Source organism: Meleagris gallopavo, chromosome 11 (assembly GCF_905368555.1).
Source record: "Meleagris gallopavo chromosome 11, MGAL_WU_HG_1.1, whole genome shotgun sequence".
Lineage (NCBI taxonomy): Eukaryota > Metazoa > Chordata > Aves > Galliformes > Phasianidae > Meleagris > Meleagris gallopavo.
In genome coordinates this window covers 17,418,916-17,437,256 of record NC_139414.1, presented here as the reverse complement: position 1 = coordinate 17,437,256, position 18,341 = coordinate 17,418,916, and the positions used below count along the sequence as shown (strand labels likewise).

The 18,341-nt window shown below is 39.6% G+C and overlaps 1 protein-coding gene across 6 annotated transcripts in view; it reads right to left on the bottom strand.

Moving 5' to 3' along the window:
• The window catches only part of TBL1XR1 (TBL1X/Y related 1), a 92,818-nt gene that overhangs the window by 11,583 nt on the left and 62,894 nt on the right, over nucleotides 1–18,341 (bottom strand). For 5 of the 6 annotated variants that reach the window (XM_085233113.1, XM_085233115.1, XM_085233114.1 and 2 more), the window contains 7 exons: nucleotides 8,584–8,686; nucleotides 5,938–6,083; nucleotides 4,233–4,452; nucleotides 2,067–2,199; nucleotides 1,729–1,870; nucleotides 1,388–1,451; nucleotides 1,187–1,284 (listed from right to left, as the gene is read on the bottom strand). In XM_085233113.1, the coding sequence (XP_085089239.1) occupies nucleotides 1,187–1,284; nucleotides 1,388–1,451; nucleotides 1,729–1,870; nucleotides 2,067–2,199; nucleotides 4,233–4,452; nucleotides 5,938–6,083; nucleotides 8,584–8,641 (861 nt within the window). In that variant the 5' untranslated portion in view covers nucleotides 8,642–8,686. Of the gene's footprint in view, nucleotides 1–1,186; nucleotides 1,285–1,387; nucleotides 1,452–1,728; nucleotides 1,871–2,066; nucleotides 2,200–4,232; nucleotides 4,453–5,937; nucleotides 6,084–8,583; nucleotides 8,687–16,640; nucleotides 16,663–18,341 lie in introns of those variants that run through there. The other variant, XM_010716878.4, reaches the window with a different exon arrangement.

Sequence of the window (18,341 nt, the reverse complement as noted above, 5' to 3'; positions counted from 1 at the left end):
CATGTTCCTGACCTACCTTAGCAATGAAAATTTTCATCAATAAAAACTTTGAGACTGAATTCAGTGGAAGTATGAACTGATCACAAATTATTTATGAAAACAAAACAAAAGGTTGAGTCAATCTTTCCACTAACGCAGAATATTTTTCAAAGCATAATTTCAGTTCCTCTGTCAATGAGTTTTATTGACTGAAACAATGAGGCTTTATCTCCTACAGCATATTTTTCTGCAAATCAAAGCTGTAGTTCCACAAAGATGTTAAAACTGGCATAAGCCATCCAAGCTGCCAAAAGAGGAAATCCATCCTTTCCACGTTTTGAAATATTTACTCTCTTCCTATCTTTGTGTCAGCAGAAGCATTTAGAAAGCTCAGTACTAAAGCAAAGCAAGTTAAATTAATTTAGGAAATTAAAGCCACATAAAGAGAGGAAAATCTCTGAGGGTTATATTACTACCCTATCATGGCACTGCCAGTTTTGAGTGTTGCAGAACTGTGGTTTTACTTCTGCAATCTGAATCAGTTAAAACAGGAAGAACTAAACAACATCTATTACTCTTTGAACTCGCTTTAGGTCTATTCTTCATCACTACTGTATCCTTCCTACCATTCATAAAAACTCTCACACTAACAACAATTCTCAGTTTAAAGACCTTGCGAGCATTCACATTTGTTCAGAGGCACGAAATCAAACACGGTTAAACAATGGGCTTCGTGGCATTACACTGCTGGCACCTCCCCAGTCAGATATATTGACTTTCCTTATGCTCCAACTTGAATCTTTTAAATCATTCTCAGGCTTGACTGATATCCAAATCAGCGTTGACCTGTTCCCCCAGTATGTTTTATTTTCTGAGGCTTTGCATCGGGTCATTCAGTAAATTTTAGATTATTTGCTTTTACACAGGTTTTATGTTACTGTGTTCAATGCACTTACTTTCCAACTTATGCTAATCTAAATGGGAAGAGATCCAGGGGCATTAAATTCTAATGAATTTGAGTATTTCAGTAGGCTGTTATAAAACACAACGAAATACAGCTAGCACAACAAGTTCTCGTAAGTACATATTTACGTCCCATGCTTTACGTTTAAATTTAGTTATTTACTTCTATGGGTTTGTTACTACGTTTACAATTAGATTACAACTGTGAAGTAAAGAATTTTAATTTTACCAAAGATTATCTCACCTTGTCCACTCCTGCACTTAAAATGAAGTTTCCTTTCTTGTTCCATTTTAACGCAAATATAGGACCTTTATGTTGCCCTAAGGTGCTGGCAAGATTACCTGAAAATTTATATTGATATGAATACATTAAAAAAAAATAAAAAGCTGTGTTGTGAGCCACAATACAGGAAATATACTGAAAACTACGAAATATTTCACTTACCATCTTTAGTCCATATCCTTGCAAAGCCATCGTAAGACCCAGTTGCTAGAAGTGTACCTTCACTCTGCCAGCGAAAAGGTTATTTGTTTAATTTTGCACAATTCAAGGCTAAGGAACACAATGCAAAGTTCAAGTGGAAGATTAATGATATTTATTCCACAGACTGCAATTATTAATAAGAAGTCCCCAAAGTATAATAGAAGAAATTACAAGGCAACTCAAAATGAGATACACCTCTGGAGCAGTAACAGAGGATGCACAGTTGGTGGCACTTAGAATTTGACTATGCAAAACGCAAGCATGGTTTTCTCAGAGTATTTTGCGCAGTCATTTCTACTCACGTTCCAATCTAGGGATGTCACATCTTTGTTGCTTGGTACATCCTGCCCTCCTTCTCGTATACAGTGTCGAAGTACCAGCTGCGTAGAGCCGCTTGTGCTGTTCTCACTGAGGTTCCATATCCGTGCTGTTGAATCTCCAGATCTGCAAAGCAGTTAGGAGGATACAACCCCCTTCTCTCAGTTCACTTCATTTCAAAGTGTTTTCCTTTCAAAACAGTGAATGTTGTGATATTTGACATAGGGAGCATTGAGACTGGTGTTATTTTACTTGCTCCCATAAACAAGGAAGTACACCAATGACCACCAATATTCTGTAAAGGTGTGGCTAATGCACGTACCCTGAGGCCAAAAGGTCACTGACGGGATTCCAGGCACAGATGAATACTTCAGATTCATGGCCACGCAGCACCACTGCTTTGTTGGGAGGGATTTCGACATCACCATCTACTTCCATCATATCTGTGTGATTATCTGCATTATGGGAAACAACAGTAGAGAGGAGGCAAACTTTAATATTTTGGACTTAAATGTTGTAACTGCTTGTAATTAAGATTCTTTTGGAATGAGCACCATTAGTTCACAGTGTACACCGACCAAAATCTGACAGAGCTGTTATGTCTCTTTATTTTTCAAGTACCAAATTTTGAAGTACTATGAAAGATAGGGATTAAAAAAAAAAAAAAAGAAAAAGAAAAGAAAAAAGCAAGGCAGAAATTGCACTTGCAAACGTCAGGATCCGAGCAGACTTTATTCTGAAACTCATCAACAAAATAATTTTTAGCTTCAATTTTCATGCTGAAAAACAAACACTGATTTTAAAAGTACTCGTGGTTTTTCATACAGTATATTGCCCAACACGATAAGCTACAAGTCTATCTTGTGCTTTAAAAACATGTTTATGACATGTTGGTTTTCAAAAAATCTTTTCAGAATTGAGCTCAAACAGGTTTTAAATCTACACTTCAGACACTTCACTTCCAAAATGGCTTTGATTAATATAATAACATTTGGTGATATGGTAAACTGATAACACAGCTTCTTAAACTGCACTGGCAATTACTGTGAAATTGTGGCAATAGGCAGCTCTTTGTGCGGAAGTGATGCTGAGCTCATTTTGTTCTGCAAATCGCACTGGGGGTAATTCAACTGACACAACAGTTTTCTTGCCAGCTACCATCAATCATTTTCTATTATTAAAATAAATTCACATTGAGGACGAATGAGGAATACAAGAAACACTAAGCAGTTCACCTGCTCTGTATTTATTCACTGTGATTAAACAAACTATTTTACATTTATTGCTTAATTTAACATTAAGGGTTTCCGTGACTATTTGCACATGTGAGAAAACAGAAAAAGCTATTAGGACATGAGTATTTCTCAATTGGCGTACCATACAAATCACTTCCATTAAAGAACCGATGCCAGTACAGTTCGGTGTGCAGCCAGCAGGGGTTGCTGGTATTCCACATTTACAGCAGCTGAGATCTGTAAGTGCACTCATTCCAGTTCACAGTTAACGAGCAAATGCTCTTATGAGATTTGTAAATAAAAGTATCAAAGTGGAGAGCTTATTTAAGTCAAGGATTATATTTCCAAATTTATTTATCATAAGTAATAATGAATAAAACAGTAAAATCCAGTTGTAAAATGCAAAGCTCGTACATGGTCTGATACAAATACACTCTCAAGAAGGCCTTTTCCTCAGGAGCTGCTACAGCAAAAGCAGACTCTGATAAAGCTCATTTCTGAGCTCTCACTGTATTGTCCTACCTGAACTTGTGAGTAACAGCCCGGCTGCAAGCTATGCTCCTTTGAACAGCGATGATAAATAAAACTCACTTGTTTCCCCAAACACAACTAAAACTGTAAAGTTTAATAAACCAGCGCATAAACAAAACTGGCAAGCACTTGCATCAAACAATCCTGCACAATGAATCGTGAAAACTGACACTGATAAAGGAGACAAAGGACATGGGATTTGTCTTGGCAACTGCCATCTCAGCATGGCAAGGAATCAGTCCAGCACAGAATGAGCCCCAGATTCTGACTCCCTGGGTTAGCAGCACCTGCCAGAAGCGGTGCTTGCTGGAGCATTGCAAGCAGTACTCTGTTTTAACCAGCTAAGGGCAAGCAGAATCCTCTCCCTGCTCCTTGTACAGGGTTCGAGGTTGAGGAGGTGTAATGTTTAAAGAAATGCCTGCTTTTTACTGAAAAAATTTCAACTGATAGGAAAGGAGCAGTACTGGAAGTGAAACTCTGCAAAAGGTACGCTCAGATTGAATGAATTCCCAAGTTCACATCTCCTGCAACTCCTAACATCAAAGCATGGACAGTCAAATGTGAAGCACTATTAAAAGTAAGCACTGTCTGCAAGATGAAGGGTTACTAACATCTTTACACATTTATTTCATTCTCTGCTAGCTAATATTAAGGCCCATGAACACGTTAAATGACAAGGAAACAACATAACTCAGGTTAAGTTCACGTCTGTCTCCACTTACTTGCTATAGTATGTGCTCCATTCTCTTCCCCATTTGCGGTATTTTCACCATTTTTTGCTGATCCCTGTTGGTTTGTTGCAGCTGCAGCTGCAGCAGCTGCTGCCTGCTGTTGTGCAAGTTTATCTCTGTAGGCCTGCTGTCTTGTCTGTACCACATCAGGCATCACTGCATCTATCAGTGAGAGAGACTCTATCGGCCTACCATCAAACAAGGTACCATCCTAATTACAACAAGGGAAAGAGCAAAAAAAAAAAAAAAACAAAAAACCACCAAATATGGATTAGCATCATTGGCAAAAACTCTGAGAAAAACACAAGTAAAAGTTCTAATTTAATACAATAAAAAGGCAACAGTTTACAAATGGTGCAAGAACTAATTTCTCAGCATTTTTGTGGTTAGAATTGGAACTTTACTCTGTAGTGAAGTGGCCACCATAAGTATGCAAAAAAGCCACTGCAGGCCTCTCTGGCAGAGGTTCTGGAATTACAAGTTACATGTTCCAAGTTTGCTAAGTTGTCTGCTGAAGCAAAAAATATCTGTAAGCTATCTATAAATACTATTTCAAACATGAGTGGCTACAACAAAATCTAACGGTTTGTTTGAAAAGCTGCAAACATTGCAAGTCAGGTCACTGGCTGGTGAAGTTATTTTCTTATTTGACTAATACTTTCCATAAACACGTTATCCAGAGTTCACCAGTTTTCTTTTTTTTTTTCTTTTTTTTTCTTTTTTTTTTTTTTAAACAGTGCTGGCATACTTTCAAACAACAAAGAAGAATTTTATCCTGAAATGGACACGACCTAGTTAAAAATACGCTTATACATATGCTAGGGCTTTGTAAGGACCTATTTTTAGGACCTAAAAGGATTCCTTGTGATAAATATAGGGTCTCCTTCTATTCCAATCACTTGGTTTACTTTTCTGAGGCTTCCTAAGGGAAAAGATTACCCTCGCTGGCACTATGAGAATAATACATAAAAAGAAGACCTAAGAGAGACTGGAAAGATAGCAGAATTAGTGAAAAACTCTTATCCAATACAGCTGACACACACAAAGGCTGCTAACCTCTCAGGCATAAGGGAGAATGGAAATCAAGAGTGAGTATCTGCAGTATCAGGCAGGAAGATGCACAGCTTTCCGTACTGCTGGAACAACCATTTGAACATGAAATTCAGTGGATCCTGCTCAGGATAAATTTGCCAGCAGAGGCAAAAAGCAAACTGACATATATCTCCATCCTTCCTGCCACAAACTGAAACCATTTCTCTATTTGGAAATCTTCCCTTTGACTTTCATTGCATCATTACAACAACACGTCACCCAAATGAGAGTTGCAGAGCACTCTCTTACCTCACTAGAGCAAGCCTACAAGAACAGCTAAAAGGTTACTTGTCTATAATTACTTTACTGCACTTTTCTGGATTTACTGCAACATTATATTAGGGTAACAACTCTACAGACAACGGACCTTTAAGCTGTGAGCCAGAACACCATGCCTGGTGTTGTGTGGCTGCACGGGGCAGAACCCCTACCCAGTTATGTCACTCCATTCTGGTTCCACCACTGGAGTCGTGGTGAACACCAGCAGTGAGGAATCTGAAGTAAAAGTAAATAAATAGGATACAAAAGAGTTAAGAAAAAACACTGAGCATTCAAACTTACTGCAAGCAAGGACATAATGCTCCTGTAGGGAATTCTTACTTACCTCATTAATACTGACTTCCGCCTCTACATACTGCAGACCTTTCTGAATGATGGAAATCAAAGCAGCTGGTGGCACCAGAGCACCATTTATATTGGACTGGCTGATATGGCTCTCTATACCAAAGGTAAATGCTGAATGGGAAAACCCTAAATAAAGGCAAAACCGTGAAAATTTATTTACAGATAATGATATTTGCCAAAGTATGCAAGATCTGTATACAAATCTAAGTTAAAGAAATTTAGAGCACATTTTAAAATATGAAAAACACAACATTTCCATTTCCCTCTTGTTTCTAACTTAAAAAGTGTAGAAGGACAAAAACTAAGCTTATAAAAAGCACAGCAATTGATTTTATCACTGGCAAAACACTTGTGCATAAGAATATATAAAAAGATAAAATACAGAATGGGAAATGCTATTTAAACAGATTGCTGTGTTAGTTTTTCTCACTGATTTGTTATCCATGAGAATAAAACAAACCCGTACATAAAACAGAATTAACTGCATGGTGTGATGCTGTCACAACCGTGCCTGTTTGGGCACTGATTAAGAAGTGACAGGCACACTGTGATGCAGTACTGGTAGCTGTTTGTTACTTATTAGCCCTGAAAAGTGAACTTAACCTAGAGAAAAGTATTTGCTTCAGCAATCACTGACACTTTTTCTGAAGTTACTCCTTTTGTCTTTTGCTGTCAGATAACTAAGCTGCCTGCAAACTTTCAAATGAAGATAAAGCAATTTTAAAATTTGGCTTCTGTGACTAAAACTCTCTGCAACTGGAATGAGAATGTGTAACAGCTTTCTGTAAACTCAGGTGAAACAAAGGGTTTCTTCTATCTTCTGACAAGCAGAGACTGAGAAGCTTTGCCATCCATCACTGCTTCTGCTGCTTCCTTGTCTCAGTTTGAGAAGTTGATAAGCAGTGGACAGATGTTGCATCAGTCTCCACCAGCTCTGCAGGAAGGCTGCACACATTAAAGACACAAAGTCTCTTGAGTAAAAAAAAAAAAACCACCAACAAAAAAAAAAAAAAAAACCACCTACAGCTGCAGGTAAGTACTCAACTAAAGCAAAAAACAAACAAATAAACAAAAAATCCTATATACACACACCTACACACCTACAAGGAGGACATAACTAGTTACTGACACCTGGACGGGACTATAAAAAGAGAGAAACACCTCTAACCCTTGGAATTATCTATGACATTATTTTCCAAAGCCAATCATCCATTCTATGCCGTTTTTGCAAGAGGTTGAGCCTCTCTCATCAGCAGGTCAGGGCCAGTGGTAATGTGCTAAGATAAGATTTGATAAAATACAAGGAATCTGAGAAGCTGACAATAAAGCCCATTAAACTAGATGTGTAAAACTGGACCAGAGAATTCCATCCAGCCCGTTTTTACTTCTTTCTACTATTCTTAAGGATACTCTTGTATCCTTTTCTTCACGTAAACCTAAGCAATCTCAACAGTTACCTAGGAAAAACTCAGCTAAAGGAGTCTTACTTCACTGAATTTAATTCTATCACCTATCTGACTTGATGATGCATAACCATGAGACAAGTTTTAAAGAAGCCTGAAGCCCTTCCATCAGCTAACAGTAATGAAAAATAATAACCAGTAAATGTTAGAACAGCAAGGTAACATACACACTGATGTTGATTCCTTGCACTGTCACCATAAGTCCTAAGGGCAGACTTCTTTTATGTGCTGTTAAGACCACATACTGCCCTGCCAGCTGATAATCATCATTGGTTCATACACTGGGGCATGCCCTAATTTCCAGCTAAATCTGTGTGGTCTAAATGTAGACTGCTTTAAGCAATCAATATCATAGCTGTGAGTAAAAGCTGATGTTGTTTCTGCTCCTAGTTTCAAGAGCAACAACCACCACAAAAAGCCCTGCAGCCATACGGTCACATCTAGGAACTCCAACCTGCAACCAAACTGCTGCTCTTTTGGAAGTTTTTGAAAGTATGCTAAGGGATGGCTACAGAATTCCTTCTCGTATTGTACAGATGCAGTCAGTTTGGATAAGCAGAGCAAAAAAAAGTTTCTTGGTGCGTTTGACAATATTCACCCGTGTTTAGCTGTTACTCCTGAGAAGCAGGAGACTTTGGCTGAGCTGTATACAGAAGGATGAAGCCATTTTTTCATTTAAAATGCAGCAACATCTTCCTTTCCCACAGCCACATTCAGGCAAGGAATGTGGTCGTGCAACATCAGTGCGCAGGAGCACCAGCATGAGTACTTCAAGACAGAGCAGAAAATAACTGTGTGTGTGTGGACTCATCCTTCTTCCCCTCCTCTCCTTTCAAGTAGCCCCAAAGAATACAGTGCAAAGTGCTGCTGCTGTGATCCTGTAGCTGAAAAGGATCTCCAGGAAAATGCATTTCTAGTAATCAAGTGAGTCCTTGGTTGACTGCCATCTGAAATCTCCAAATGACTAAATCTGATTAAGTTGCAGAAGGTAACTTGGCAGGAATTCATCCTCTTGTTGAGAAGAAACACCATGAAACAGTTCAGATAGAAGCACATGCCTACTGGCAAAATAATTAACTGAGTTTGCATTTGCTGAAGTCATTTGCAGATGAAAACCAAATAAATTAAACATGGTTAAAACAACCATAATTGAAAAAACTCACCTGACTCTTGTAAGTATCTATAAACCAGGAAGTTAACCTCATCACTGCTTATACTCATCTTTATTCCCAGTTAAACCATGAGGTCACAACAAAGGACACAACCCTAAAAATAAGAAAAGTAGGTTAATTAAACATTTTTTAGGAATTGTAACATATTTCTTAACAAATGCTGTATATCTACACATGAAGTAGCTCCTCAGCAGCAGTCAATGATTTTGATAATGTAAGTCCACCACAGTCATTAAAATGTCATTTCTCTCTCCGCAATGTTAAGGTCAGTAAATTAAATACTGACGGGCCACGCTCACAGATGATGTAAAATTGAAATGGACTGGGGAAGTATTCAACAGTCAAGTGAGTTTCACCTAATCAACATGACTGCTATGAGACACATTTTTTTCAACATCTGGATAACGATGACTTTGGCATCCAGACTATATCTCACTTTTACTTTCTGATCTACTTCAATGTTCAAGTATTTCTCTCCAGTTAAAGGTGTAATATGGACTACAGCGCTCTATATGTTCAAACCAAACCCAACTATTTCCACCAAAAATCAGAAAACATCTCAGCCACGTACTTATGCTCTATGAAAGTAATCCTTAAAATTCGACATGAAGTTTAAACAGAGCATGTCAATAACAGTTCTGTGTGCCTTTCATCAGTGATTAAAAATATTTATGGATATGAATATATACATATGTATATATACAACATTTTTTCCTCAGGATTTTATTAAAGGTAAATATTTAGCAAGGCAAATAATGCAGAATATATGTACTTTGGATTAGAGAATATAAAGCAAGAACAGGATTTAAGACAAAGTCGAGACAGAATACAATATTTCTTCTTCCTTAAGCCTCACTTTTAAGAACATTCCCATGACTTTTGAATGTTCAAAAATGAAAGTCCTGATGTTTTCCATAACATCACACAAACAAGTAGAAACATGAGCTTCCAGAACATGAAATGATGTCCACCTCCAGCTCCTAATAAGAGTAAACCTTAGTAGTGCTTTGCTCGGAAGCCACCATTATTTACATGGAACACATCAGAGAAGGTATCCTATAGATATTGGATGAGGTCTGACCTGGATCTGGCATTAAAAAAAACAGTAAAAAGAAGGACTAGAGAGCAGGTTTTCTTGAGTGGTTCAGAACAAGAAGTTAACTACTTCCAGCAACATGGCTGCATGGGTAGGTGATTCATCACTGCTCTCCAGGTGGGAAAGCTATGAACGCAGCAGTAAGCAGCAAGTAAAAGATTGTGATTTGCATTACAAGTCTGCCAAGTAGCAAAAGATTTCACATATTCTTTCTGGGCACTTCTTTTTCCTAGCAAGATTTCCTAAAGAGACAGGACAAAATAACCACAGTGTCTCTCTGCCCATCTAACTTTTGAACTTCACCACTCAAATACAAACAAATATGGCAGTGTGAAAAGCTTTCACAAACGTGACTTTTCAACAAGCCCCAGAGTGTTAGCAGCTGAACAGAGTGAAGAGACCCAACTGGACTCCCCAGAAACAGAGCTACATGATGAACCCAGACAGCACAGGGGTCGGTGGGAGAATTAGGGCTGTTGTGCATGGGAGCAGGGAGCTGTGAATGATGCCAACCATGGCCACAGAAATCCAGGATTTGGGTGTTCCTGCACTTAAATAGGTCCTAGTGGGGAATGCAAGAAACCACTTTTAGTTTCTTAAGAAAATAAATAAAAATGCAGAGCTACATAAAACCTTCTCATCTCTATTTAAGGAAAAAATAATGATTCTAGTACAGCCTCTTGCTAACGCAGCTCAGCTTCCAAAGGTACATCAACACTATCCTTGCACTGCCCATCCACAGCCGCTGGATGCACGACGTACACCTAACAAATTACAATATACTTTGAGGGACTGTTCATTAAGTGTGTGAAATGAATGCCATTTCCAGGCATTTCATGTACTGACAACCGGTTACAGCACATGCAGCACCAAACACTGATTTAATCAGCTATATCTGTGGTCAAACCTGGAGCAAATCATTTTCGAAGTGTGCTCACTGCAGGAAAGTTCTACAGAAAAGAAACAATATCCTTCAGAAAAAAAACCCAGTAATTTGATTTAAAAAGTCTTGGAAAGATGCCTTTTCACATTACATATGCAAATGGCAGTGTTTGTTTCATGAGTCTGCTACTGATTTTTAACATCTCACTGCATCATCCAAAAAAAGATGGATCAAAACGCAAGGATCGGATATAAGCACTATTTGCTACATAGAGAAGATCTGTATTATTAATACAAAACAGACTCCCCACTGAAAGCAGAACCGCTGAAATGTCACACATTTACCTGCCACACGTTACGCAGCTGGATAACCAAAGAAAAAAGCTAACGTTTTGCTTGGCTGTCAGAAGTGCTACTCACCCTGCCCGAGTCAAATGAGTGTAATTTTTCAAGGCTGGCTCAAAGTGTTTCTAAGCAAGCTGTGGCAAGGTAAGGACAGGCGCTGCCACTGCTGGAAATGCACGTTCCTGCCCGGCTGCCAAGAGGTGGCAGTGCAGCACTGGCTTTGCAATGGTAACAACTCCAAAAATGCAGAAACGTGTTAAATAAATACACAGCTTTCCTGGTGAGGGCATGAAACCTAAAAGGCTGCTAAAGTTTCCTTAAAAAAAAAAGAAAAAAAAAAAGAAAAAAAAAATCAAGATATTGCTTTACCCGTTTTTTCAGTGCTTGTCTCAATCTGAGAGGCTTTTGTGGTACTCCCTCCCTAGCAGGCCGTGGCTCACGCACTGCACACCCCAGGGAAGCGAGGAGCTGACTAAGGAACACACAGAACCAAATGACTCTCCCTGCCACCCCCAAAGGGAAAACGCAGCAGCAATACAGAACGAAGGGATTCCATCATTCTTTCCCCAACACGCTTCCAGTCAGCGCCAACCAGGGCACCTGCGGGAGCCAGCCTGACCTCCACCCCACGCCCCAAGGACTGAGCTTTTCCACAGCAGCTCTGGGGAAAGCGCAGCAGCAACAAGGCCCAAGGCCTCACACACCCCCTGCAGAGGGGTCTCAGCCACAGACACAATGCCCTCCAGCCATGTGGCAGCTCCTGGTGGCCCTACATCCACCTCAGCATGCTGCTCAGACTCTGTTTTAACCCGCACACGTCCCAGTCGTGTTCAGCAATGTCAGCGTGCCAATGGTAGAGAACTGTGCTCTTCCTCTATAGCAGCCCACACCCCTGGGCCACAGACACTGGCAGGATGCACAGCACTAGTTAAATACCAATCAATATAGTACCAAAGCATCCCAGGACATTATTAATTTAGCAGGCATATAACATGCCAGCCACAAAATTAAAGCTAACTGCTATACTTACGGTGGCCTCAAGATCTAGGCAAAAGCTCAGTGTGTCACACGCCAGTAAGAAACTCGAAAGATGCACTCCTGTGCTTTTGACAAATTCCCCTGACTCAACCAAGCAGTGAATCGATGGCTGGAGTCAAAGTCATTCAGAAACTATTCTTTCAAAGGAAATTAGGTTTCTCATCTCAGAGCCCGCACTCGAACTCCATCTCAGCTTCCGCTCAGTGAAAACGTGCCTGTATTTTGCAACACGACAACCGTGACTCCAAAACACCAGTGTGCAGCAGTTAGTGTGGCACCTCCTGCCCTCAAGAACCATCCACAGTCATTCATACTTTGTGCAGCACTTGCAAGTAGAATTCATTCTAGAGATATCAAGTTCCACTATCATGAAAACTGGATCTACAGACTGATGGGTACCCAGCAGTACCAATCTGATTGCGTTTCTGACAAATTATTATTCTACCATACATGTTTATGCTAGCTTTGTACTCTTATTCCACGTTCATGCCAAATGCTAGAGAACAGATGCTGCTTGATATGGCTCCTTGCCTAATAGCTTTTCTGTGCTTTAAAAAAAAAAAAAAAAAAAAAAAAAAAACCATTGAACTGGCAGAGAAAGTTTATACATCAGATTAGCACTCTGTGCCTGTTCATTACCATTTTATAATATATAGTGGATTTACTACAGTTCAGATTTACTCCTTCATCCAACAATTCTTAAGAAAGAATCCTGCAATGTGAGGTGGGCTCGAACACATCCTCATTAGGTAAGATAACAGAACCGCCTGGCAAGCTGCTGCAAACAGCAATTCCCCAAACATACCAATCGTTAGTTTGATACCAATACGATACCTTAAAGGGAACAGCTAATGCTCTGGGCAGCTCTGAGAAGTGTTCAATGTTCGGATGTGAACAACCCACTCCATTTTTGCAAGGAAAACAGAAGCCTGGCTACAAAAACAGTAACACCTCCTACATCAACAACACTGCCACAAGTCCTTGTCATTCCTTCCTCTTCCATGAAAACCTGACAACTCTTCGGTCAGTGCACACACAGCACACACAGCTCGAGCTGTGAGCAGCCTCCAGAACCCAAGTTTTGGTCTGGTGCCCCATGGAACACCTCTCCTGGTGGCCGCTGTTTTACTCCCAGTGTTTTCCAGGGCTCTTCCCCAGGACGTGGCTGCTCCACAATGTTTCCAAACTCAGCAAGAAGTGTTCCAAGGAGTTTTATACATAGAACTGTTCAGAAACTGATTGTAATGGACAACTTGTATGAACAAACTGGTGAATCCTGTATTTCAAATCTACAGTATACAGCCAATGTTGTATGCCCTTCTGTGTATCAACTGATCAAATCAATTTAATTTCAAGCAAAATGAATGTTTTCTCATACTTCAAAAGAAGGAAAAAAAACTGTCTTTTTAACTGTTTTAATTCAATTGCTTTAAGGAATCCCAGTCATTCCTTCACACCTTCCTTCGAGAAAAGGGCTCACTATTGGGCACAACACAGATCACTCCGTACTGAGATTCTCCGACTATCTGAGAAATCTGCAATTAGGAATTCTCACTAACTTTTTTTAAATTTAAACGTAAACATTTCTAAAATTACACACATTCACTTTTCTTTTTTAAAATATATTCTTAAATGAATGCTATCTTGTTTTCTGCATTTTTACCTGTATTTTTACACTGCTATCTTTAAGCACCTATCTCCTTCGGGTTATTTTGCTGTTAAGGCTAAATCTATGCCAAATGTGAACCTGCATGAAAAATTAACTGTAATTCTACCTCATGAACCTTCGTAGTGATTTACCATAAGGTCAAGCCTCGCTAGTTTTCCTTGCAGCAATTTAAGAGGTGCTTCTCATGCTTATCTTACAACTCCACTGCTTTGTTTTTACTTATAATCTCAGGAATACAGCTTCATTGCCAAATACTAAAATAAATAAATACATTTTCCTTTCCTCATCTGAATTGTTTTCCTTAGCTCAGGCAATAAATATTTGTATTCTGTACTTCAGCTTTTGTGACCTAATTTATGGCAGCAGTCTCTGTCTTTCTGTGCCAATTTGAGAGTATGAAGCATACAAGATGACAAAGTCAGTCTGCAATTTTCGGAAGAAAAAGAACTGCAACCCTGAAAAGAAAAAAAAAAAACAAAAACAATAAAAACCACCCAAAACCTTAGCTAAAAATAACAGTTACTGTCTACTTATCTGAGCACTCAGTCCCCAGGAACACCAGGCACAGTCCTGAGCACTATTACAAAATAAGCTGCAGATGAAACCTATTTGCTGGTTTTGCCTAGAGCAAAGTAATATTTAATTACTGAACTATGAATCTCCTCCCCAAAGTCATATGCTACGTGACCCAGGAGGCCAGGATCCTGGCTGTGAAAGCAGAGACCAGTGACGGTGTATTCAGTGCCACTCTTCCCATGCTCGGGCTCCAAAGCTTCCATTGCTCTCCGGAGTCACACCCAGCTTCCCACACAGCTGTGCAGCATCTTACAGTGCTTCGTGGCAGCTATATTTTGCAATTCCCTACACTGACTTACAATGGTTCTGCTACTTATACTTGATATTGAATAAATGCTGTTTAGGTTCAACTCCTTCTTAGGCCACATCCCTTTAGATGAAGTTACAATTCTTCAGGAATATCTGATTTAAACAGACTCTTGCAATCAATTGCACAGACCCACTCCTGAGGAAGCTCTATCAAATTATTAAACGGCTTTAATGAGCCCATGGAACTAACAGCCTGCTGGCATTCTCTAGATCTAACATCAGATTTCTGGAATCAAGGGCAAGAAAAATGAAAACTGGGATAAGCATTACCTGCTACGTTGTTTAAAACCCAATGCAATATAACTTGTAACCATGTACTCAGTTCCAGGAGTGCAAATGCACGACTGACTGCGTATGTCCTGCTCTGCATTAGAGCCCTAGCAAAAAATTAATTATGGATGAATGTGGGAACACACCCATTAATCCTCACTTGGATCAAGCTGTGTAAAAATTTCAGAGAAAATCACTGAATGAGAAGAGCTCTTGAATCAGTCAAAATAAGCTTTATCAAGGGCTTCTGCTGAGACTAAGGGAAGGGAGGGGCAACAGCCAAAAATGTCTTCTATTTGTGACTACTCATCATTGAAAATAAGCACAAGTGCTAAGGTCCAACATTTTTGATCAGGAATATGGAAAAACTGAACAATTGAAGCTAAAAATGGAGTTAACGACCTCCGTACTGTGCTAAGTTTGTGCTCTCAGCTGATTTATTCTCATTTTCGCTGCTGGAAAACCCAATGAATCCCATGGCCTGCAAGTCTGATCAAGAACATTCCATTTTTTCCCAATGTGTTGTTCCTGATGTTCCCACAATAGATCATTCAGAGCTCTAAGAGACTGTGTCAATTGAATTGAATGATACGGTCGCCTGCTGGTACATAAATGCAAAGGCAAAGCTGAGGGGGTTTATTTTCAAAACAGGAGACATTGATCCTGTGACAATGTTCCATTACCCTGACTTCATTTCTATTAGAGACTGTGATTACATCTACATCAATTGCTTGAGCTGATGGATATTGGTGTGCTAACAGCCACACAGTTTTTCACCACACTGCTGAAGCTGACCTGCATATCGATGGGTTACAGAGGTTCACCCTGAGCGTGAGCTAAAACTCCATACTTCTCAGTGCCAACTACTACAGGATTTTAGCACACTTCTGTAATTAGTTGATTTTCAACTTATAGTTGCTCTGGAAAACTTACTGGGGCTGTGCAGCCTGCCAGTGATTCCATCTGTTATGAGTAATGCATTTACATTGCTACCTGATGGTAACTCAACAGCATCTGCTGAAAGGATCTCTGCACACCTACAAGAGCATACCTGTCTTGACTACAAATTTTTTCACAGAGGTGCATGGACTTCATTTCCCAATATCATCACCCTTTTACAGCTTCTATCCATTGCATTTGCAATCTTTTTCAAGCTGGTGATCCATCTTCTGGCTTTCATCTCCTGATCTGACACACAATCTTGAGCCTGTGGTGATGCATTGCCCTGGCTTTCACCTCCTCACCATGCATAGCCTACACTGACTCTGCTCTCCTGCACTCATCTCCCCGACCACTTTCAAGAGCCCTGACTTTATCAGCACTTCCTTCTGAAATCTCTTACTTCACGTTCTTTTACTGCTTTTCTGTTACAACAGATGAGTTGCCAACACTTCTCACAATGCAATCTGGTAGTTGAATAAAATTCAATTCATCCTTAACCCCAGTGATACTCATTCCACCTAAACTCTGTTCATTTTACTTGCCCTTGGCCATTCAGCCTTGCGTCCTCAGTCGTATCCTGGTGCAAAAGCAACACATGTAGCACAGGGCAGAGGAGGGCAGTCCTGCGAATCTGTCTGGAGTAAAGGATTGGCAGTGCTGGATGAGTGCCTTTCCCCCCGCTAAACAGCCTCAGAAAAGCTCTGATTTTATCAGGCATAGCACATAAGTACTGCAATAGGGATACACAAACATGCAATTTGATTATGGGAAGAAAAAAATTAACTAGTTGCTCTGTTCATAAAGCCAGTGAAGAGAGGCTGACCTATTCCAAATGCAAATAAAGCTGACTTGCTCTCCTGGTTATTAAGCCTAAGTCTTACATGCCTTTCCCATGAGAAAAGAAGTTTCAGAATTACGTACTCTGGCAGCAGAGCTTGTGGATAACAACCAGTAAGTGCCTGAAAGCTGCCAATCTTTTCCTGAGGTGGATGTCCCGCTGAGTACCAACAGCTCTGAGTCCACTGTTTCTGGTGAAATGGAAAACTCTTATGAGAAATTATAATAATGAGGTGGGGGCAAAAAAAAAATAGCAAACTCACAGAACTCAAAGATCCTTCAATTAATCCTTCAATTACATTTTACTGCAATTTCAAGTCTAACAAGGAAACAAGGGAAAGCATCACCTCTCAGTTCCAGTGAAAGAGCAGCTGCTACTTTCTGGAGGAGAAGCAGGAAAGCAAGATTCCTTTTTATTATTTTTCTGCTTGGGATGAAGAAAAAGCAAAAAAGTGCCTTTCAAAGAAGAAAACCAACGCATCAATGACATGAGGATGGCAGTATGTTTTTATAACACCTTCTAACTGCTTGGGACAAGGCCATTACTACTCATGAGTCACAGACTGATGGCAAACAGGTAGATTGGTACTTATGAACATCAATAGTAGAAATACAATGTGCTTTAGACACGCTTTTCTATATTAATCCAAATATTAAGCGTGCTGAGAACGTAACTGCAGTCAAACAGTGGGATTTGGTATTGAAAATATGTGCCAACACTGATCATATTTAGCCTTCAAAGTTTTCAGCAGCCACAAAACATATCCTAAAGCCTGGAATAAATTAAATGCACGTTGACAAGTTCTTTCTAGTCCCAAGATGTTCACTTACAAGACTTAAAGACATATAACCCATGACTGACTGTAGCATTTTGCCTGCATGAAGAGTTTGAAGGAAGGCTTAAGAAAGTTTACCCTCAGACCAAAAACTCAACTCTACCTCCTTAACTCAAACATTTCCACATCCACGCCAGTCACTAAAGCAGCCTTAAATGAGCCAGTGGGGATACACAGGTTAATTATCATAATCAGCTCAGAAATTAAGGAAAAGAAATGGAAAAACCCTTTTCCCAAAGCAGAAATAATACGTTTCTGCAACTGACTGTGAACATGACATATATAAAAAAACAACTTGTGAATCTACATTAGATACATTCATTCCTGCACATCCTCAATTATCCCAGCCTTATTAGATCACTAATCCACAAAGAAAGACGTACTTTCCTCACATCCACTCCACCAATCCCACCAACACCACTTCGTTTTCATTCCCAATGTCTAATGAAACCAAATAACAGTATTAAGCAAGGTGCAAACTGCTGCTGAGTCTTCAAAGCAGTCTCTTAGTTAGCACATTTCTGTTCCCCATCAATTGGACTGCACGGTCTGAGCTGCAGTAACAGACGGGATACCAACGCACACAAGACCTCGTCCAATAGGATAGTGTCAAAGCATTTCCAGCTATGTTGTTTTTAATTAAAGATTAATAACCAACAAGAAATAACTATCAGGACATTCCATAGAAAAGGCAGCTGATTGAATTAAAATTAATTGATAGTTTAAAAATTTACTTCAGGAAAATGAGTGTTAAAAAGGATCATAAAGCATTGAACTCTGAAGTTAGATAGCCAAATTTTCCAGAAACACCTAAACTCTAACGAGCCCAATTGGAATTGGCTTCTAATGAAGAACAGGATACAAAGTGTTTGCCTTCTTGTTGTATTTTCTAAGATGAAGATCACATCTCTCAAGAGCTACGAAGTAAATTAAGAAATAAACACCGTCT